General features: G+C 37.7%; 1 protein-coding gene across 6 annotated transcripts in view; it reads left to right on the forward strand.

Moving 5' to 3' along the window:
* Positions 1 to 1,671: 1,671 nt before the first annotated feature.
* Positions 1,672 to 24,562, forward strand: part of rundc3ab (RUN domain containing 3Ab) — a 32,680-nt gene continuing 9,789 nt past the window's right edge. Inside the window, exons 1-11 of one of the 6 annotated variants that reach the window (XM_073917462.1) lie at positions 1,672 to 1,730; positions 4,707 to 4,772; positions 5,124 to 5,246; positions 11,795 to 11,910; positions 12,003 to 12,130; positions 16,652 to 16,737; positions 17,223 to 17,312; positions 17,422 to 17,502; positions 18,526 to 18,688; positions 18,762 to 18,919; positions 23,911 to 24,030. In XM_073917462.1, coding sequence (XP_073773563.1) covers positions 5,140 to 5,246; positions 11,795 to 11,910; positions 12,003 to 12,130; positions 16,652 to 16,737; positions 17,223 to 17,312; positions 17,422 to 17,502; positions 18,526 to 18,688; positions 18,762 to 18,919; positions 23,911 to 24,030 — 1,049 coding nt within the window. In that variant the 5' untranslated portion in view covers positions 1,672 to 1,730; positions 4,707 to 4,772; positions 5,124 to 5,139. 6 annotated transcript variants of the gene reach the window in all.

Consider the following 24,562-nt stretch of genomic DNA (forward strand, 5'->3'; position numbering starts at 1 on the left):
CCTAGTCAGTATGCTTGGGCATTTTGTTTGAATGGGGAAACATTCAATTCTCCTAAACTACTTGCCAAGCTTACGAATACATTTCATATTAAGAATAACCAATAAAATTAAACAACAACTGTCTATTTAGTTATTTCTAAATGTTCGTATCACAAAATCAGTAGAAACTCACGACTGGTCCGAGCCCCTCCTCCGGAGAATTGTCATTTTATATCAATCGCTGATTGGCTCCTGTACTAGAATGCGGGGCTTCATTCGCCATATTGCCAGTTACACTTTTCCCCATTTAAAAGTATACGAAAAAATGTCTTGTGTATCCTGTAGTGTTTGGTAATCCACATACGAAGAACAGACCCCTGAGCGAGTGATGCGTTTGTGCTGATGTAGAATTCACTGTTGTCGGCAATATTTAGATTAGTTATCGTTACATGTAATATTAATACATCTAAATAAAAAGAATTCATTTGTTTTATCTGTTTATTTGTACAGTTGATAAAATAAGCCCCTTTATTAATCTGGGGTTGCCACAGCTGAATGAACCACCAACTTATCCAGCATGTGTTTTAAGCAGCGAATGCCCTTCCAGCTGCAACCCATCTCTGGATAATATCCATACACACTCATTCACGCTCGTACACTACGGACAATTTTAGCCTACACAATTCACCTGCACTGCATGTCTTTGGATTGTGGGGGAAACTAGAGCACCCTGAGGACACCCACGCGAACAGGGGGAGAACATGCAAACTTCACACAGAAACGGCAACAGACCCAGCCGAGGCTCGAACCAGTGACCTTCTTGCTGTGAGGCGACAGCACTACCTACTATATATATATATATACTATTTTATAGGATTTGTTTGATTTATGATTTTATTTTTATATGATTTTATTCATGATTTGTTTGATTTGTTATATATATGCTTTGTTTGATTTATATATGATTTGATTTATGATTTAACTTATATATATGTTTTAATTTATATATATGATTTGTTTAATTTATTCATATGATTTGATTTGTATATATGATTTGTTTGATTTATAAAGATTTCCTTTATTAAAATTAAACATATATTTTAAGGTAAAAGATCAAATAAAATGCAAATTTCCCGCTTCAAATTTTTTGACATCATGTAAAACAACCGGGTTAAAGCACTAATGTAAACAAAGATGAAAATTACTCTTGGGTGGCCTACAGTAAGTAACACAACACACAAGGAGTGTGTATATATATATATATATATATATATATATATATATATATATATATATATATATATATATATATATATACAGTTGAAGTCAGAATTATTAGCCCTTTTTGAATTTTTGTTTTTTAATATTTCCCAAATGATGTCTAACAGAGCAAGGAAATATATATATAAATATATATATATTAATTTCTATCTTTTAAAATAAAATAAATCAATCAATCAAAATTCATTAGCTTAAAGGATTTAGAGGATTAGCGTCTTGATAATCCCACCTCAAATTGGAATCATTCAAAAACTTCTATCAAACTGTCATATTCAGAGATTTTGTTTATTACTCCGTTTCTCCCCATGATGTCACCATTTCCCCAGTGTTTCTGTTTGGCTTCATTTGTGTTAATCTTGTTCAGCTGTGTCTTTAGACAAGCCTATTTACCCTCTTCGTTGGTTGTCACTTGGTTTTTGAGTTTGATGTGATGTCACCCTTACTGTAAGTTCTCTACCCAGATTCTCTAGGTATTATCGTTCTTTGTTTTGTATTTTTTGGCTGAAGTATTCTTTTTTCTACTTAGAACTTCATGTTTTCATTTTCTTGGCTGTTGTCAGTCTTGTGGACTTGTTTTTGACGCACTGCTGGACTTTCTGAATTAATGCCCTTTTTGACCTAGACTTTGTACCTTTAAACATTGGTCTACTCTACCACACTTGAGGACGGAGTTTGAGGTTCTTTTGGTGTGAACGCTTATCTAAAAACATAACTTTTTCTCCTCTCTGGTGCTACATATTGAGCAATAGAAATTAAAAATCTTTATTTTACAATCTGGTTTATTAATGTAAAGTCTGCTGCTGAGATGCAAAGAATTCCTCACAAATCCAGAGACTCCTAAAGAGTGTGCGATGACTTGTATTGGTGCTATTTCTTCTGTATTATACATGCTTTAAAAAAAAAAAAAAAATACAGTAGCACTAGGAAGCGTTACCGTTCCAGAACCAGAATTTCAGAATTCCAGAAATTAATACACCTATTGGTGAAATTTGTTTTACCATAAAGGAAAATAAAAAACAATAAAATTAGGGGCTCTATTTTGACGGTCCATGCGCAGAGTGCAAAACACTGCAAACGCTTTCAGGGCGTGTCAGAACGCATTTTTGCTAATTCAAGGATGGGAAAATCCGCTTTGCGCCATGGCGCATAGTCTAAAAGGGTTGAGTTTATATTCTTAATGAGTTATAGGTGTGTTTTGAGAATAAACCAATTAGAGTCTCATCTCCCATTCCCTTTAAGAGTCAGCTGCATCGCGCCAAGAGCGCATTTTGACGTAAAGTAAGTTCACTTTCACTTTTGCTCATGGATAGAGAAACCTTTATGCACAGACATCAATTAGCCTATAAATAATTAATTTAGTTTGTTAAGCGCAAAGATTTGTTTCAAAACTATTTCTAAATTCAGTTCTAATTTCTAGCAAACGAAAAAATTAACAATAATAACTAAGTGTGCTCAAAATACTGAGCTATTTCCAAATACACCTGCCATGCCCCATATGGTTTAAAATTTGACAGGTGGACAAATCTAAGCTTGTTTTTAATAAAGCAAATATAAATATGGATATAATAAATAATACTGCTAATAATAATAACATTATGCAAAAGCAAATAGAATGAACTGAAAAAGCCTCCCGAGATGAAGAAAGTAAGGCAGTGGTTTTTAAATCTTCATGTAGGCTAGAAATTAATATGTTTTGTAATATTTTAATAATTTATATTTATATCCTGTATATATCCTTATTATATATATATATATATATATATATATATATATATATATATATATATATATATATATATATATATATATATATATATATATATATATATATATATATATCCCTAAGATATTATATATTTTTCATATGTAAAGATATTTGCGTATTGCTCTGCATCTTGTGTGTAGTGTGTAAGCCAGGCGCACTTTGCGCCAGAAAATAGACCGACTTTGTTCTGGTCTAAAGATCAGACTACAGTTTCTCAAAATAGCAACGTGCCAAAACACGCCTGCTTTTTTTTAGACCAGAACGCCTATGGGCGCACATTTGAACGCAAATGCATTTGCTATTTAAACAGTGTGGTGCAACACCTCAAAATGACCCTTGCGCCGAGCTAAAAGTACCAAAAGACTATTGCGCCGCGCCTTGTGCCACATTGCGCCGGGTGTATGATAGGGCCCAAAGGCTCTGTTCCTCAAATACTGTCTCTACCCCTCTTGCTTTCTATTTTTGATAATTAAAACTTCAAAAACATATGTCCATGCAGCAGAAGTTTTTCCTTTCTAATAAGGTAAAGGAAATATCTTTCGATATGTAACCTTTGCCCTGTCAAGAACTTCTTAAAAGATTTTCATAGCCATGTTGAAACTCTTCCACACTTATTTTGGTTATGCACCTACAGATGTTACTACTTTAATGTGTTCCTTGTGCCGCCATTCATACCGCGGCGACGGCGGTACCTGATGCGCCAGCAGCATTTGACCGCTGGGTGGCACTTTAACCACAGATATTCAGCTTTGCCTTTTCACAATGCTAAACAGACTGTTCTGTAGGCGTAGCTTACTGTGTGTGATGTGATGTGTTCAATTAAAATATAATTTTAATTTAGTTTTTCTGGTAATAGACATGCTCTTACACTATATTATGCTGTAGAAAAGATACATGGTGAGAAGTCAAAAAGCAAATATAAGAATTAAAAAAAAGCAAATATAAGAATTAAGTTATTAGCCTTCAGTGCCCGATTAAATTGCGTTGGGGTGAAAATAATGTTTTGATTTCTTTGACTATGATGGCAATGTTATTATCTCAAATCTTAAACGTGCGCATATGTATGTGTCCCAATTTTGGCAAGATGTTTTATTGCAAAACTTGCCGATTTTATTCCTCAAATGTTATTAAATTTTGTTCTATGAATCCACAAAGTTATTATTATTCTTATTATTAATGGTTGCTTTAGAACAAAACTTTCATTTGATGTAGATTTTATATTATTCAGAAATCTAATTTTTCAAATTGCAACTTTCAGCAGTGAAATTTAAGCCACACTAAACTGAACTCCAACTCTGAAATCTGGACTTTACTATACAATAGTAAATTTAAAGTTACCATAACTGCTTTGACACAATCTGTATTGTGAAAAGCGCTATATAAATAAGCATGAATTGAATTCCAGATTCATCTAAAAAGCACTAAAAACGTATACAATTTGCTCAACCTTAAATATGTTTTTATTTTCCCCTCTTCACTCTCAATTTATTTATTATATATATCCTTAGATCAGACAACCTATTGATATTTCTTTGTTTTAATTTATTTTGTTTTTTTTAGTAGCACCATAGTAAAATAATATGCCTATTATTGTAAATGGCGTGTATCAACGTATCTGTTATACAATTCATGTTCAAAAAAGAGATGGTAGTGGCACATAATAATGCTATTTATATTTCAGACCGGTTGCAGCAGCTCTGAAACCCTCTAGCGGCCGTTTTGCTTCACTGCGTCTCAGCATTGAAAGGTCTGTGCGTCCTTCACATCACCACTCGGAATAACCTTTGCATTGCAATATTTGAAAGAAATTAGCTTAATCGATGGTTCACATCTTTGCGCATCTCCCGCGAGTTAAAGCGATGTGAATCACCCTAAAATGGTTTGCCGACCGGCTGGATGCTGAGATCATGATGAGGTCAGTATAGAGGAGGGGTGCAGACGGTCGCCATCAGTGTGTTTCCATAGCAAGGAGAAAGAGGGAGGAAGCTTCTGTCCATTTGCACTTTGATAGCGGAGAATGGCGTTTTCATGTCGACTGTGTTCGCCTGTCATCATGCCTCGTCTCTGAATGCGGTTGTGTGTGTATTTGTGGCGTAAGGGAGGGGTCCAGTGGAATGGAGCAGAGTTTCATGCAGTCCGCGATGGCTATGGGTGCACAGTCCAAGAAAGGCTTCTCCAGGAGCATCGCAGTGGAGAGGAAAAACCTGATCACGGTTTGTAGGTGAGTGAGAGGGCTTTCAGATGCTGAGAGTGTGTGTGTGTGTGTGTGTTGCGATGTTGACGGCCTTCAGAATCATAAACATGGATGCGGTCACTAATGACAAAGATCATTCGCTGCTTCATTCGTTGCCTTCAGTTAGAAAATGCTGACATCAAAAGTAAACTGTTTAATCGTGATCTTAAATATAACTGAGATGTGTTTTGTGAGGTCTATGATAAACATAGAGACAACAACGTGTACGGCCGAACGCTAAAATAATTGGCTGAGTACCGCAATCTTTGTTTTTAGGATTCTGCTTACGTTGTCAGTCGTAAAAAGTGTAAGATTATATGTTAATGGACACAAATTATCCTTGAAACCGGACATTGCACGCGATGTGATTTATGTCCGTTCCCCGGATGATGTCGTTGCTATGACGACAACCTTCCTCCTGCAAGGGCAGCAGCAGGGCTGACTGGAGGCACCTGCTGAGCAGCACACAAAACGGGAATCATGAATAAAACGATGGTTTAAGATATAAAAGTTCTGATAAAAATCATTGATGTGGTTGGTTTAGTCAAAATTCTGAGATTCTTTCTTCTGTTCAACAAAAGAAAACACTTAGAATAATTTTGAAATAGGGGAGAGCGGGGCACAAAGTAACACAGTTTAGATGTGGCCAAATAATGAACAAAGTGATGGGGTTAGTCAAGCCATATTTTTTTTTTACCAACAACACACAGAGCTTTCATACAAATGAGCACTGATTGCATGATTGCTGGATCTATGGTTTCTGTGCAGTATTGCCAACCAGGAGTAAAAATGTTACTATTTACTCCACCTGCATGGGGCAAGTTGTAAAAGACAGAGGGTTAGTTGTGACATGCTCTAAAAATTGCATTTAAAAGCATTTAAATCCAGTTTACTTTAAATAGTATATTTCCTCTTATTTGTTTAATTCATAGCACAGCATGTTTATTTATGTGTTGGATAAACACATTTGGATTTATTTGCATTATTATACAATGCATTTATTTTCATTTGCAATACAATTTTTTTTCAATAATTTTTTTCTATTAAATTATGTAAGTTGTCAACATTACACTTAATTCAAAATTTTTTTAGTTAGTTTGATTGGTGTCCAACTGTGTGTGGCTTATTTGTAACACCCTTTTACAACTAACCCTGTGTTTTTTTCTAAACTGGCTTGCAGTCATGTGTGTTTTTTTGTTTACATCTTTTGAAATGGTTCCATCTTTTGAGCCTAAAAGACGATTTTACTTGGATACTTTCACAGTTTTTTTTTAAATATAGCGTATAAAAAATACGTTTATGCTGCAAAATGGTTTCTCCTGTTTCTCATCCAAATTTCGCAGAACTTTTTCAATAATTGGCAGGAAGATGTCTGCCGACACTGTGGTGAAAACCTCAGAATTATGCCATTGTTAACTCTGAGCAAATACCTTAAAACTCTTTGTAACATTTTACCCTGCATTACTTTGTGCCCCGCGCTCCCCTGTTCATCATGAATATTTTGTTTTGTGTTCAATAGAGGACAAATTTATGTTGTTAAGGTACAGTTCGGTACATATTATGTCTTTCCACTGTCAGTACCATGAGTGTGAGTAAATAAGGAATTGTATTTTAGGTGAATTATCCCTGCATTACATTTATGACAACTTTCTGTTCCACAAAAACAAAAAAAAGGCTCTTTACACTTAGAACAAAATGGCTCTTTGGAAAGCAGAACTGTTTACTGTCCTCCAAAATGGTTCTTCTATGGCATCACAGAGAAAAACCCTTTCTACATCATTTATTTTCAGGAGTGTATGTGCTAACATTTTAGTACAGAGGTGCCCAAAGTAGGGTCCGCAGGTCAAAATTGGCCCATTGTAAGCTTTGATTTGGCTTAACATCCCATCTGAGAGGAGAGTGAGTATGATGGAGAGGGTTGAGGTGAATGACTAAAACAGAGATGATCATTTAGTTTGACGTCGCCTTTTTTGTCGGGCTGATATGCCCCATAATTCCGATAAGTAGCTCAAACTGTCTGTCAGCAAATGCAGATTTGAGCTACTGCGCACCTGTTTGTACGCAGCTCTGCCGTTTGCATAAACGTTCACGTTCATGAGAGTGTGTGTGAAAAAGAGAGAGCGGTAAAAATGTGTTGAGTCAAAACTTTTTCAAATCCTAAATCAATATTGGAGTTACTTTTGCACACTGGAGGAAGGACGACACCATGGCTGAAGTATTTCTGTTAGGCAGGTAATGTTGTGTTCTAAAACTACTTTAGTCACGCAGAGCTGATGTAGATTGGGTTGTTATAAATAGGTTATATGCACAGAAGTGTTGTTCAGCCACTGAAATCTTGCAGGAATAGATTGATGTGGCTATTTTCAGTTTCATAAGGTCCTTTTACAGCATCTATAATGTAGATTTATATTTAGTTTAACAACACAGCATCAGTAAATAGCGCTATTCTGCCTAGCCTGCTATACTGAGCTAAAGTTGCCTTTACATTCCATTGGATCATTTTTGAACAATGACGTCCTGTGACGCGCTCGCTATAATGTTTACCACCACTCTGAATATTCGGTCAGAAATAGCACGTAAGTATGGCTTATGCCGAGTTCAGACTGCATGATTTTCAAAGTAGTCATGTCACAGATGTTTTCACACTGCTTGACAATCTGGGCTAGCATTTCGTCGCTGCTTTGTTTACACTGCAAGATGAATCGGCGACAGGGGTTTTCACATAGCATGACTTTACTATAGGAAGAATCGCTGACAATTTCGTCCAAACTACGTCTCGCAGCCAATAACACGTAGTATATCTTTTGTTATTAACTACATAATGAGAAAGAAGCCTTTAATGGGGTAGAACATGTACATATTTGCTCTCCTGGGTTTAAAGGGAATTAGCCATTTCTCCTTAACGTTGATAATAAACTAAATTCTTTCTGTATGAAACATCAAACAGACACGGTTGCTCCTGAGTCCTGTCAAACCTCCACTAGTATTTCCTCCATTTCGTGGGTCCAAATAAACCTAAAAAGAGCTTCTTCTCCCCCAGCCTCCCGCTGACCTGCAGCAGGTATACACACACGCACACACACACGTGAATGCCGCTCTCTCATTGGCTGTAGGCGATCGCTGATGTTATATTTATTCAAAACTCAATTCACACGGCATGATTTGAATCGCCAACAGCTCCAGATATTTAGCACACGAAATATCTCACAGGCATCGGCAACTCATCGGCGATTCTCTCAGATCACGTCTTTGATAGTTCATACTGTGTGATTGTCACTCACAAGCACGAGCACCAATTTGCCTGTGCTTTCAGGCATTTGTCGGTGATTTCTCAAAACCTGTCGGCGAGCCAAAATCGGGCCTAAACTCATGCAGTCTGAACTAGGCATTAGTAATGAGTGTAATTCCTGCACATCGCTGGCCAAGCTTTAGCTCAACACATGAGAGACGGTTCTGCTGTCATCTTTATGGTGCGCGCGCTCATGTTTAAAGAGACATGGCTTTGGACAGCAGGAGAGGGACTGTGTTTCAGAGATTTATGCTAACAGGTTAGCATTGTGGCATATCACCTACTGCACCTTTAATTAACCCTGAAAAAGTCAAAGCAAATCAAACACTAGAAGATTACTATGGTATAAATACAGCACTACAACATACAAAAGAGAGAGATTGATTTAGAAAGCCCCTTACCACTTTTAAGTTTGATTAGCTGTAGTTTGAAATACTGAGTTTTACTTTATTTGCGATCTCTGTCGCCCTTTTGTAGCGTAACTGTCTTTGCTCTGCTCAGCATGACAGGATGATGGCCGCCAACACGCTGAATCTTCGAAATTATAAATATTTAAAATAGGCATTGGCTTTTATAAATAAACTGCATAGTTGCAATCTAAATACTTACATTCTTGTCTAAAAAGCTTTAAAAGTACATTATGTTGTCCAACAGCTGCAATATTTGTCAAATTGTAGTGAGTCTATTGATCTGCTGCCAATCAGATTCAAGAACCAGACAGAACTGTTGTATATACTGCTGTACACTGTATACTGCTTAACCTTGGTTTAACCAGGATGCTGTTGTAAAAGAGATTCTTAATCTCAGTGTGCTTTTTCCTTTTAAAGTAAAGGCTAGAATCATAATAATAAAATAATGATACATACTATAGTAGTTATAGTGGAATGAAGGTTTTTCTCTCTGGTTGCTGTCTGTCAGGTCAAACTTTGCCTATTGTGCTGCAGTGGAGGGCTGTACTGAAAGAGTCATTGTTGGGATCAGAACAATTGATAGTGGAGTCACTGCTGTTTTTAGCATTAACAGGAAAAACAAATATGACTTTCATTTTATACATTTAAATGAAATAATATTATGTATATTACTAAAACACACAATTTACTACTAAAATGGCTTTAGTTATGTTATTTATATTAATATAATAACCATTTAATTATTTAGAAACCACACTAAAAATGCTGGGTTCAGCTCTAGTATTCTCACAACCATAAACGGGATAGAATTAACTCATTAACTCAAGAAATACTGTTAAATGAATAATTAAGTAGACATAAAGTAAACCACACTAATTGGTTATGTACCCTAAAGTTGAGTACATTGCAGTTAAAGTATACCTATGACCCATCTGTGGATGAATTACAGAAGGTAGCTAAATAGAAAATGTTCAGTCATTTATCAGAAAGATTCATTTAGTGCATCGATCCATACGGTTCAAGGGAACATCGCATTAGTCATCATATCATCACATCATTGGCTATTAACTTACCATTGCTTCTCGCAACAGGTTTTTAAAGTATAGACTGGGGTATATTGAAGATACTTTTCTGAATTTGAAATGGTTTCTGTTAAATGCGTGGATAAAATTTGGATAAAATTAAAGACAAAGTTTGCAGTAATGCCTTACCTACAGCATTCAGGTAATACCTCATAAAAATCAAGTTATCTCATGTAAGAAAGAAGTGTACTTAAGTGTTGTTTATTTCAATTTAAAGTATCAGTCACTCAAGGGTATTTAAATTAAGCACACTATTAAAGACTTTGTACAGTTAGTACACTTTAAAAAGTTTCAAATTGTAAACGATTTGGGGTGACAACAAATGCTTTGTTATAGCTATTGTCTAAGGGCTGTTATAATTGTAAATATATTTAAAATATATTGTAACTTTAAAAGGCCACTTTATTAGGTACACCTGTCCAACTGCTCGTTTATGCAAATTTCTAATCAGCCATTTGGGCATGTAGACGTGGTCAAGACGATCTGCTGCAGTTCAAATCGAGCATCAGAATGGAGAAGAAAGGTGATTTAAGTGACTTTGAACATGGCATGGTTGTTGGGGACAGATGGGCTGGTCTGAGTATTTCAGAAACTGCTGATCTACTGGGATTTTTCGGCACAACCATCCAGGGAGCGGCAGTTCTGTGGGCACAAATGCCTTGTTGATGCCAGAAGTCAGAGGAGAATGGCCAGACTGGTTTAAGCTAATAGAAAGGCAACAGTTACTCAAATAACCACTTGATACAACCGAGATATGCAGAAGAGCATCTCTGAACACACAACATGCCCAATCTTGAGGCAGATGGGCTACAGCAGCAGAAGATGGTAGGGTCAGAATTTGGCATCAACATGAAAGCATGGATCCATCCTGCCTTGTATCAATGATTCAGGCTTTTGGTGGTGGTGGTGTAATGCTGTGGGGGAAATTTTCTTGCCACACTTTGGGCCCATTAGTTCCAATTGAGCATCGTTTCAACGCCACAACCTACCTGAGTATTGTTGCTGATCATGTCTATCCCTTTATGACCACAGTGTATCCATCTTTTGATGGCTACTTGCAGCAGGATAATGCACCATGTCATCAGGATAAGCATACTTTGTACTCAAATGGCCTCCACTGTCACCAGAGCTCAATCCAATAGAGCACCTTTGGGATGTGGTGGAATGGGAGATTCAATTCAAGGATGTGGAGCCAACAAAAAGGACTAAAGCAGTTCTTAATTCAAAAGAGGGTCCAACCAGGTACTAGTAAGGTCTACCTAATAAAGTGGCCGGTAAGTGCTTATTTACATGTATTATATGCAAGCGTTGCTAAAAGTTACTCTTCAGTACATTTGGCAATACTCCAAACCATATTACAAAGACAACAGAAGACATAATTATGAAATGACTCCTTTAGATCTACAGTACATACTGTAAATTTTACTTAAGTGGAACAGAGTAGAAAATTATAATTAAACTACTTGAATGTCATGTAATTTTAAGCAACAATATATTTAAATGTACTATGGATAATATGCAGTTGTGTGTAAAAAACAACTTAAATTGAGTTCATGAGATAAGTAATCTTTTTTGTATGTAATTATGTGTTATTCTTCATATGATAATTCAGTCATGTTCCATAACATCAACATAAACTTTGTGAAAGATCTTTTTAAAGAAGATTTGAGTAAACAAACAGGGAAAAAACAAGTACTGTGGATTCCGAAGCAAAAAACCTACTTGTAATTTCTGCTATTTTTGCTCGTATTTCAGGTTTTCTGTGAAGACACTGTTGGAAAAGTACACTGCAGAGCCCATTGATGACTCTTCTGAAGAGTTCATTAACTTTGCTGCTATTCTAGAGCACATCCTCAGTCACCGTTTTAAAGGTAAAAAAGGCTACTAATTCACAGATTTGCCTGTATTGCTTAAAGCTAAAAAAATATTTAAGCTTGTAATCACCCACATCTTTTTTTTGCAGGCTCTGGCAGCTGGTTCGATGGCCAGCGCAGTTTTTGGGATTTCATCCGCCTGGCCTGCAGTAAAGTGCCCAATAACTGCATCAGCAGCATTGAGAACATGGAGAACATCAACTCCTCACGAGCAAAGGTGGGTGGGCAAATATCTGTACCCTTTTTTTTTTTTTTGTGTTTGGAAGAACTTCTACAATGTGTTTATATCTTACATCAGGGGTGTCCAAACTCTGTCCTGAAGGGCTGGTGTCCTGCAGATTTTAGCTCCAACTTGCCTCAACACACCTGCAAGAGTCTTTCTAGATAGCCTTGTAAGAGTTGATTAGGTAGGTCTGGTGTGTCTGATTGTGGTTGGAACTAGGCTTGGGCGGTATCCAAATTTTGATACCATCAAACCTCCTCTCTATTTTACCTTGGTATCCGGTATAACTGTGCATAATAAAAAAAATTATGACATAAGGCTCAGACCGCGTCACCAAAATGTTGGCTTGTGCCTAAACCATTCAGAAACTGAATACCGTATATGCGACCTTAGGTTCGCGGCCACCTGTTTGTCTTGTTTGTATTACGCTCTGTCTCATTCACACACACACACACACACACAGAGAGAGACAGTACCAAGTGACACATACCACCACACTCTCTCTCTCTCTCTCTCTCTCTCTCTCTAATTCACACACAGACACACACACATGCTCGGGAGCGATATTGTTAGACCGCTCGCCCGTTCCCTTTTTAAATTACACCAGCTTCCAAGCTTTATTCGGAAATTTATTCCCGCACTGCAAGAAATCTGGTTGGGTCCCGCGGAATGCAGACCTCTAGTTCGTATTTACCACATCCCCCTTCTCGTTTGTTCGAAACCGGAAATACTGCCAAACTGCAGGTCACTTGGTGCAAGACTCGCCATCTTACCTCACCTCTCTCTCTCTGCTCCACACTGTCCCGTGATGACAATCACGCATACACATATATATTACATTTGTCTCCTATTTAAGTGCATTGTTTTTTTATGACGGTATAACGGTATTGAAATTGACACCGTTGCTTTTTTTAGATCCCACGGTATACCAACTAGGCTTGGGCGGTAATACGGTAATATGGAACTAAACTTTGCAGGACACCGGCCCTCCAGGACTGGGTTTAGACTCCCCTGTCTTACATCCAAGATTTAAGGGTTAGTTCACCCCAAAATGAAAATTTTGCTATTAATTTCTCATGTCATTCCTTCCCTCCTTTATCTTTTGATCTCAAATTAAGATGCTCCCTGATGCTCCCTCCACAGACAGTGATTGGTCCAGAGATGTTCGGAAAAGTCCAGAAAAGTAACCAGAAATGCTTTCAAAATATTCAGTGACTTCAGTGGTTTAATTGTAATCATATGAAGCTTCAAGAACAATTTTGCGCAATATAAAAATGACTTTTTTGTTTTTTCTCACAAGTCAGGTCAGGGTGCACATTTACTATGGGCAGTACAACATATTACCATTAGATTCAGCAGTGCAACACACAAATGTTGAACTGTTGGCTAACCTATGGTTAGCATACACCGTGACCTGACAAAGAGTATTTTCATCTGTGTGCTGAAGATAAATGAAGGTCTCAGGTTATTGGAACGACAAGTAATTAATAACTTAATTTTCACTAACTAATCCTGAGAGTTTGTTTAATGATCTACTTTCTTTAACTCATCCTTTCTAAGAATCTTGTCTGCTTTGGTCAGAAAGACGAGTTTGCAGTAAGTGGTCAACAGTGTACAGTGTGTGTCAGAAACCAACCACTTATTACCATATCTGAATTTCCACTCCTTAAATTCTAGTTCACACAACATTTAGATTTGACGTGATCTTGTCTTTAAATCACCGTGGTGATACACAATCCATAAAACACTACATAAATGATCCACAAGAGTGGCGTGGGGGTAGTTCACACAACTAAATGATCTGACAACAACTAGTGATGGGTCGTTCTTGAACAACATATGACTCGAGAACGATGAGTCCTCTCAGGGAGTGAGTCGTTCAATCGTGCATGCGCACATTTGTGCAGGTGGAGCAGAAGATTAGTTCCTTTTTCAAGTCTTATATTGGGTTTGAGTTGTTTGTTCATCATGTGAAAGACAGAAGCCAATAATGATGAAAAAGATTTAATCCGTTCATCGCAAGTCCTCGGTTTAAGTCCTTCGTTCATCACATGAAAGACAGAAGCCAGTCATATGCATTTAGAGCCGTAAAAAGATTCGATCTGTTCATCTCTCAAGTCTTCGGGTTTGAGTTATCTCTCTTTACATGCTGTCACGTGATAAACGAACCACTCAAAAACCAGAAGACTCAAAGTGAACTAATGATGGCTTCTTTCGGCTCAGACTGCGTCCATTGGTTAAGCTTATATGGGACTGTCTATTTGATGTGAACGAACCACTCAAATTTAAAGACCTGTCAGAAGAGGTGAGCTGACATAATCATCGACAAAAGACCAGGTAAACAATAAATGATCATTTTCTCTTTTTTGTAATGTGATCAACGTTTGGGCTGGTTGTAAGTGAGTTTGAAAGCAACTTGTAATATTTTAATAATAATTTGGCAAATTGAACGAAATGAATGAAATGATTTGGAAAAAAGATTTGTTTATCTAAATCAGTTGTTCTCAAACTTTTTTCATCAAGTACCACCTCAGAAATAAATTGTCTCTCCAAGTACCACCAAAATGAGCAGTATTGAAATACAGTCGCGTAGTAGGCCCAGTAAAGCAGCTACAACTCTGCAGTTAAAAAAACGTGGCAGATTATCTCAGAAATATAGGCTATATGTCATGTATGTCGTGTTATATACATCATTTTTGGTAAATTTTGAAATGTGTGTTGCATGTGCATGACATATTTCATTCCTCCGCGTACCACTAGAAGGAAGCCTGCGTACCACTAGTGGTACACGTACCACAGTTTGAGAACCACTTATCTAAATAAATGAGCCTCAAAGGTCAGAGTCAGCCCCCAAACCGCAGCCAATGAAATGTTGAGGGCGGAGTTATCAGCAAGAGCTGAACACTATTGGCTGCTTGTGTGATGATGATATCACTGCATTTGAAATCTCTCTGAAAGCATTCAAAAGACAGATTGAAAACAATCAATCAGCTGATGTGTCAGGATTGGTAGAGCTACGCATCGATGAATTTGCTCTTCAGTGTTTGAACTCTCAGTAATGATTAAATCACACTGAACTGAGCCAAACTGAAGTGAACTGAACTTAAACACTAAAACCTGAACCACACTGTTCCAGTTACTATGACCATTTATGTGAAGCTGCTTTGGCACAATCTACATTGTAAAAGCGCTATACAAATAAAGCTGAATTGAATTGAATTGAATGTTTCAGTGAATAGATGTGGCTTTAAAATGCTCATCGATGTTCATCTGTGACCATTCTGGCTAATCAATAGACATTTTTGTTGAGCTTCTGAACACAATGACATGAAAACATGAAACAATTTCATAAGCACAACATAAGCAGAAAACGTTAACATAATGTCAGAATATCCATATTTACAGTCAAAAACAGTCGGCCATGTCTATAGTAAAAGTACACATTCAAGTACACAATAATTTTTTTAAACTGACATCATCCAAAATGAATGCACTGTCGTCATTAACAATAATCAACAACAAATGACTAAATAAAAACTTTAAGACTGAAATTAGAATACATGGCCTGACGAATAACTTAAAAAAATACTGTTACTGTAAATTAAAAGGCTATGTATTTGGTGTTTCTAAATGGTATTTAAGTGATACAATAGATAATTTTTTTTACAATATAAACCGAATCAAACCAAAAACTGTGACCACAGAACCGAACAGACCAAACTGACGGTCTGAACAGTTTAAACTGACATTTTTGTGAACTGTCCCTGTCACACCCTCGGCTCGTTCCTGCTCCACCAATCACCGCTCTCCCTCACAAACCACCTCCATCCATTCCCACCAACCATCACCAGCCTTCTAATCACCTGCACCTGTTCCTTCTCATCAAGGACACTATATAAACCCACCTCATTCTTCCACTCATCAGCCGGCATTAAAGTCGGATGGTTGTCCTTACCTTTGGTTCTTCGTCTTCCCCTCTTCCCCTGATGTTCCTTATGTGTCTTCGGATCCTTAACCTACTGGTTAAAGGAAGTGACTACTCTCATATGGTGTTTACTAGAAGATGTGCCATTTACCTGATGAACTATGTATCTGTATACTCACCTTCTGATATTCCCAGGAACGAACTGTGTGTGAGATCGCTAACATCAGATGTTTACTTTACAAGCTGTTGAAGAATATTGCTAACAGCATTGACACCACTCTCCTGCTACCTCACTTTGAGTTAGTGACTTGTTTTGAATAAAACTGATAAAAGATAACCAACCTTGTCTACCAGCATGAGAGTCCCACCCCCGGCAGACAGAGATTGTTTTTCTAAAACACACTAAAAAGGGCAGTTTGGCCACTTTCATTCTAAGATGTCGTTTTAAAACAAAACTGCACTATTGTAAATGGTACCCAAGACCCACTCAGTTTCTCCTAGGTCACCTGAAAAGCTCCACAGTTTGTCCCTGTTTTGTAAGGTTTGTATAGTGAGGCTTGCTTTGAATTGTGATTTATGTGTATCTTTAGGGCAGAGCATGGTTGCGGGTTGCACTGATGGAAAAGCGTCTTTCTGAATACATCGCCACAGCTTTGCGAGACAGCCGTACAACAAGGTCAGATCAAAAGAAAAAGAACTCCATATTAATCATACCATTTTAATCTGTTTATGCAGTTGCTCCAATCAATGGATAAATTTTATGGCAATCTAACGCCCTATTCACACAGGGCTTCAGCGTCAACGCTTGACAGAGGGCGTGTCTGAAGTTGGAGCTGAAACGATCGTCATAGAAGCGTCAGCCAATGAAATTCAGTCAGCAATAGGCCGCTGTCTGAGCTGGTGCATTTGCATACAGCGATCTGATTGGCTGACGCTTCCGTCGGCGCTTGAAAAGTTGAGCTGGTCCCAACTTCTGCAGCGAGGAACGCTTCTGAAGCGGCGCCGACGGATCCACAATGCAGTTCGGCAACGCCTGACGTCACCCATTCAAAGTGAATGGGAAGCGTTGATGCTGACGCCCCGTGTGAATAGGGCGTAAACCGTCGAATACAGTAAATAGTGCATTATAATCTGATTGTCTTATGAATTACGTGTGTGCAGGAGATTTTACGATGAAGGTGCCATAATGTTGCGAGAAGAAGCCACTGTCCTGACCGGAATGCTCATAGGACTCGGTGCGATTGATTTTAGGTAAGATGATGGATCACGTAAAGCTTATGATACCTTAATGCAGGTTTTGTATGTCATGCAGTGTAGTATAGTCAGTGTTGTGTGAACTTTGTTGTTCTGTCCTTGTCAGTTTCTGTTTGAAAGGGGAGGCTCTGGATGGGAAGTCTGAGGCTGTTATTGACTACACTCCTTATCTGAAATTCACTCAAAGGTAAATAACTTTTATTTCTTTTGTACGGCTCAGTTGCTTACAGGGAATAGCGAAGGGAATTTATTTAGATTTTATTTATACTTCTGTATACTAGGGGCTGCATTAATCACTATTTTTGACTATTTTAATTTGACATTTAGCTCATGCTGAGTTCGGACTGCATTATTTTATAAGTAGTGGTATCACAGATGTTTTCAGACTGCATGACTATCTGGGGTATCATTCAGATGGTGCTGTGTTTAGATTGTAGGATGGATTGGCGACAGAGGGTTTCACACTGCATGACTTTACAATAGGAAGAATCGCCAACAACTTTGTCTTGGTCCACAAACTACGTCTCACAACCAAACACTCACGAAAAGTGACATGGGAACAACTGGAGGTCATGTAGTATATCTTTTGTTATAACTACATGATGAGAAAGAAGCCTTTAGTGATGCTGTTGTCACGGTGACCGTCACAGCCCTAGGAATGGCAGCAAAACAACCTCAACAATGAACCAAACAAAGGTCAAAATAGGCTAGACAAGGCAGGGAAAATGCTTAGAATTGCTCACCTACAGCTAACAAGACTCCGTGTATGTTTGTGTATGTTTGTACTGTTTATTTGGTTCATCTGATTAGTCCATCATGAGCTTCCAGCTTTTTGTGTGTAATCAGGGGAAATCAGGAACTGGTGTGTCTGAGGTGCATGAAGGAAGTTGTAGTTTGTTAAATTGGCATATGTGTAGTTTTTTAGCGATATGCACAGGCAAAATTACTAATCGTGACAGTATATTATACTCACAAGATAAACCATGCAAGAGGTCAGCTAATATTTTAATAGCTAGCCCTTTTCCCTATGGACTGATTTCCCTATGATTCTCATGACTGTCTTTACCAAACATCCAAGCTTGGATTAAATTTATGTTTCCATACCAAACAGTAAATCCATAGCTTATTATGCTTTCAATCTTAGCTTTGGCAAATAAAATCTTGACTTTTTATTGTACCCCAAACAAAAATGTTGTGCTGTTGTATTCAGTTATGATTACCTCAGTGACGATGAGGATGGTCAGAGCGTGGACAGCAGTAACAGTGATGACAGTGTGGAGCATCCCTACATCCCTCTGGTCACAGATGAGGAGAGCTGGAGGAACAAGTGCCGAAAGATGGAGCAGAGGTTCAAGATCGTCAATGCACAAAAGGTATAAAAACTATTTCCATACAGTGAATGCACTCCGTGTTCGGTGTGCTGAAGAGTTTTTGCAATTCTTTTAGGGATACCTTGAGGAGCTAGTGAGGCTGCGTGAATCCCAGCTGAAGAATGTGGAGATGGAGAATAAGAAACTCACGGCTGGACTAGAAGAGCTGCAGCAACAGAGTCAGAAAGAGAAGAGAGAACTAGAGAACATCATACTGGAGCTGCAGGAACAACTGTGAGAGCTGCAAACACACTCTACTGATGCTTAAAATTTATGGAATTAGTTTGGATCAGTCAGATTAGACCAGGTGTGTCCAAACTCGGTCCTGGAGAGCCGTTTTCTTGCAGATTTTAGCTCCAACTTGCCTCAACACACATGCAAGGATGTTCCTAGTAAGCCTAGTAAAGCGGCGGTCACATTGCATTTTTCGCCCCATAGACTTTCAGTTATACACAAGCGAATGTGACAAACCAAAAATGCGAGCTTGTGCGAAAAGTTTCGATGTGTTCCAAAGTTCAAGCTTGGTGAAGTCTAAACTGCAAAAACACATCACGTGACTGTCGGAGATCAATCGATGATCAAAACATGACCTCTCTGTACAGAAATGTAAAATATGGACTAATCGCTCACTTTGTTTAATGTCTAATCATCTTGTTTAATCCCACCTCTTATCTCAGTGCTGTACGACAGAATTTCGCATGCTCAAACTTTAGCGTTACAGCTGGATTAGCTAGCCAGATGTGTCTGATTGGGGTTGGAACTAAAATTTGCTGTACACCAGCCCTCCAGGATGGAGATTGGACACCCCTAGTTTTTCATCACACCATCATATTAAAAAATATATATGCTCTCAATGAAGGTTTAAGCATATTTATTACATGTACAATATTTATATACAAATTCAGCATTCACGTTGATGAGTCAATTTACTTTATGTACAACAAAATTCTGTCTGGTGAATCTCAACTTAAACAAACACAAAGAAGAAAAAAATGAATGCATTTCTATTTTAATACATGAAAAATAACCTTTTCTGTACTCATCATAAAGTGATATGTAAAGTGTGATCATATGTGAAGTTTTTCATAATTTCATGATTATGTAATTAGTTTTTATTTTGTGTTTTTATTTGAATTTTAGTTTTCTTAGATTTAGATGAAGTCTGAGACAAAAATACAAAATGAAGTCAACATTATAAGTTACAAAGTAGTTTCCTGTCACGATAGGGTTTTACAGAAAAAGATCCAAGTACAGCAAGAATAAACGTATTAAACAAAACAGCAATGCTCCAAAAATCACAGTGCAGACAAGAAACAAGCAGGAATACAAAACATCGGAAATATACAAAACAAAGTGATGAAACAAACAAACCAAAACAGAAGGAACAAAAGCACAAAGCAAAAACACAACAGAACAGGCCTATAAAGACACGACTCAAGTAAACAAACAAGGAACGGCTACAAACAATAAGTGATCATGTGGGCAGGGATACAGCGATACGTACAAAAACCAAAACAAATGCTTGTGTCCACCATAGACTGTAAAATATATGGACGTAGTATCCGTGACGTCACCCATAGGTTTCTAAAGAGTGCAAAAGAAGCCACAAGTAGGCGCGACCAACCGTCGCCATTTTGTTCGCGCGTCATCACACCCACGGCGGGATACCAAACATGGGCAAAGAGGCGGAGAGTGAGCGGAGCTACAGACGCATGCTGCATTTAGCTTGGACCTGGTTTAGACACCTGGTTTACTTTGGGAGAACGCTTAATACTTTATCACTTGTGACTCGTTTGTATTCTGACCACTTGTGCTTGGTTGTACACTATATCAATAAAGTGTTTAGTCTTTTAAAAACACTGCTGTAATACACTGAGCCACTAAACATTGTTCTTATAACGTTTCTCAACAGGAGGAAAACGCGAATTACATCCAAACACTTCAGATATAGTCTGTGTTAGTTAATGTAAGACTATTGATGAAATCCAGCATAACAATGTATGATAACGCTTCAGATGACTGTTCTAGAGCCCACAGCTAATCAATCTGACAGATTCTGGAGTGCATTACAGCTCTAAATGTAAATATAAACGATAAATGATCTTAAATAAAACAAATACATGTATAGAGATGGTATATAAGTATATAACTTTACTCACATGGGAAACGGAGGCCACGTGAACGGTTTGTGAGCACAATTAAGTGCACTCAGCATGACATTCCATCAAATAATTGTAGGAAACAAGTCCAAAAGGCAGTCGACTGTGTAAAGCCACATAAAACAACACAGAAATACGATAAATATGCAGAGTTCAGTGGCTAAAATGCAGGATTCAGCTGAGGTGACGTGACGGCGACCAACGAGACCTAGCTGTCACTCAAGTGACCACGCCCTTAATTATGCAAACTTAATATAACTTAATATAAAGGAAACGGATGAGTTATAAAAAAATTCACCCCCTCACAGTTGTCATGAAGGGTAATATTAGCTGTATTAACCTAAACCTTTTTTTGTACCAGGCTGTAAACACCTTTTTTTCTGCTGTAAAGTTGGCCATTCTAACAGTGGGCTCAATTGAAATTTGCTCTGTTTTGGAGCCAGGAGAGGCCATGACTAGCGGAATTTCGGATGGATTGCAGTTTTAGTTACTTCCGTATTGGCTTCCTGAGGGAGAGCGGGAGGTTGCCGCTTGGTGTCCACGCAGAAACGCAAGTATCAACATGAGGTGTCGATAGATGTGACATCTCCTGTTATGGAGACTGAGGGCGTACTTACACTATGTACAGTTGCCTTGAACCGGGCCAAAGCACGCTTGTACTCCCTCCCGTCTCCCCCGATGCCCCGCACTTACAGTACATTACATTCGGGCCTAGGCATGCTTGTGTCATCTGATGCGCTGTTCGGTAATCGCTTTCGCTCAGCACAGTGGAGATTTCTTTAGTTATATCGTTTAAGTCATTTGATATGCAGTGACACGCAGTCAAATATTTCGCCGAACAGATCAGCCACTTTTTAACGTCATAAATAATCATAAAGTCCTCTTGCTGCAGGAATTAGGAGGTTTGGTGTAGGTGCAGCTGTTGTGCAGTGAGGAGTTTGCATCTTTAATAAACTACGACAGTTTGTATTTATTGAACAGTAAGAATGATTAATAAATCTATATTAAACCGTACCTTAAAAGTCACGTTTCGCTTTCGGACTCGTGCGCATTTTGCACTCACACACAAGCGTACCGAGCCAAAGCCCAAGTGAACCACGCTCAACTCTTCCAACCGGCCAGACAGGCCAAGTGAAGCATGCCTGAGCCCGATTCAGAGCACTCTCAAACAATCCGGGAAACGGGCCTGGCCATGGTTCGGATAGCATAGTGTAGGTGGCCCTTACATTAAATACTGTTTAAGACACATACACAAACAAAATGCATTCATCTTCTTTTCAGCTTAGTCTCTTTATTAATCTGGGGTTGCCAGAGTGGAATGAACCATGAGTGGAGTGTTTCATGCAAATGCAACCCATCACTGGAAAACACACACATGCTCACATTTACTCACACACACCCCCAATTATCCAGTTCATCTAAGGCGCATGTTTTTGGACTGTGGAGGAAACCAGAGCACCCGAGGAAACCCACGCCAACATGGAGAGAACATGCAAATTCCACACAGAAATCAAGCAACCTTCGTGCTGAGAGGCGACAGCGCTACCCACTGCGCCACTGTGTCACTCATAATAGAGAAATAATATAGAACAAAATAAAATAACATCGAAATCTTAATTTTAGACTTTTAGAGGAATCACACTACATATAAAGCCTATAGCCCGACTGTTTATTGTTTGTCCCGCTATCAAAAAGAAAATATATAGTTGAACTAGGCTATTATCCTTTAAAAAGTTGCAAAAACCCTTATCAAAATTAATTTGTGGCAGGAATGGGCTTTTATAGGCTTTTTTATTGTCTATTTAGTTTTTAATTAGTTTAGTACATAAGGTTGAAGTAAATATAAATTATAAACATTTTTGATGACAAATAGTTGAAATAAGTTTTTTCAGGAAACGAAATAAAACGAAAAAAAAAAAAAAAAACAAGTGCAAATTTAAAACCCACTCCCTGGTAGAGTTCAAAAGATGAATAATAAAAAATAAAATATAATATAAAATATAATAAAATAATAATAATAAATAAATAAATAAATAAATAAACAAACACATCAAATAATTTTACAAAGAAATTTAACTACAAGACTTTAAAAAGAATGCACACAACTCAAAAGCTGAATGCCATATACTTACAGTTGTCACATTAGCATTCTGGAATAGTATACTGGAAGTTGAGAGTTCCATAGAGAGTATGTCCAACAAATACACAGTCCAGGTTCGTCTGTCTATGGAATAAGGAGGATTCCAGCGGTTGACCAGCAATTGCTTTGCTGCTGTGAAAGCAGTTAACAGAAGACATCTTTGTTGAACGGACAAAGTGAGGTCCCAAAAAAGTCATTCATGAAAAAATGGCATGGAGTCAAACATATATCAGTTCCCAACAAATATGATGGTCCTGTGAGAGCTGAGTCCAGAAAGATGTGAGAGAGGGACATTCCTAAAAGAAATGTAAAAAAGTGCCTAAAGATCCTTGTAAACAGAGGTTACAATTAGAAGAAGATGAGAGATTCATATAAAAACGTTTCTTTGGAGTCAAGTACAACCTATGCCGCAATTTCCAATGAATAGTTTAGTGATTAGGATTTCTAAAAGACAGTTTAAACCGTTTTTGATCTAAAAATAAAACGTATACATCCTCATTAAGGTCCTTAGCCCAAACAGTTGTGATGGGTGTTTTTCTCTGTATATTCTATTATTATCTTTACATTAACATTTATTTTGTTTAAAGCAATACAAGTGGTTTGGCTTGTTGTGTTACTATTTTCAGAATGAGAAACAAAAACTTTCATTTCCTGATTTTTATAAATGTTTTCATTCAAATAGCTTTCAAATCATCCTACTGTAAGCTTAATAATAATTGATTAATTTAAATTAAGTGGCATGATTCGTTTTAAATTCTATCGTTGATTTATTTGAAAGTCTAAATGTCACTTTGATTTTTCCAACAATATGCTGGTAAAAACGGTGTGGCACACAGTCCTCTCAAAAATCAGGAAATACATTATTCATTCCTTAAATATATCATCTGAGTGTCGACTATATGTTTTGGTCTGTATTTGAATTGCAGGACAAGTCTAATTCCAGGAGAATCACATCCACTTTCTAAGGATCTGTCAATCCCCCTTGTTAACCAATGGCCATCACTCCAAAACTACAACAACCAGGAAGACAGTAAACTGTACCACAGGTGATGTATTTACTTTTAATATTGTCACAAACACCAGCCATCTAGTCCTTGTAGATCACTGGTAAAAATGCAGATTGCTAAATAACAACAAATCCACAATTACATGGACTATATATCCAGTCATGCACCGCTCACACACACCAGTTCCCCATTCCACACTCACACAGCTGGAAGATCGTTACAAATTGATGACATAGACTTTAAATAGAGTCCGCACACACATCTTGGCGTCTTGTTTATCTGTTTTTTTTTGCTTTGCCATGATAGTCCCTTGCTTTGTTGTTTTGTTTAATTACGTTGTCTGCTCCCTGCGTTTTGACAATCCGCCTGTTGTATGACCACAACTCTGTATTTGCCTGTTTACATCTGTTTGCCGTGTTGACTGTTGCTTGCCTGACCATTCTATGTTGAATAAGCCTGCATTTGGATCTGTACTTTCTTGTACTACCCATCATATTACAAACATGGCTCAACAGCTTATTTAAAATACAAGTCGACTTGCTTTATGAAGTACACTCCTTTGTTTGCTGTT

This window comes from Danio rerio, chromosome 12 (genome assembly GCF_049306965.1).
Source record: "Danio rerio strain Tuebingen ecotype United States chromosome 12, GRCz12tu, whole genome shotgun sequence".
In the NCBI taxonomy this organism is placed as follows: domain Eukaryota; kingdom Metazoa; phylum Chordata; class Actinopteri; order Cypriniformes; family Danionidae; genus Danio; species Danio rerio.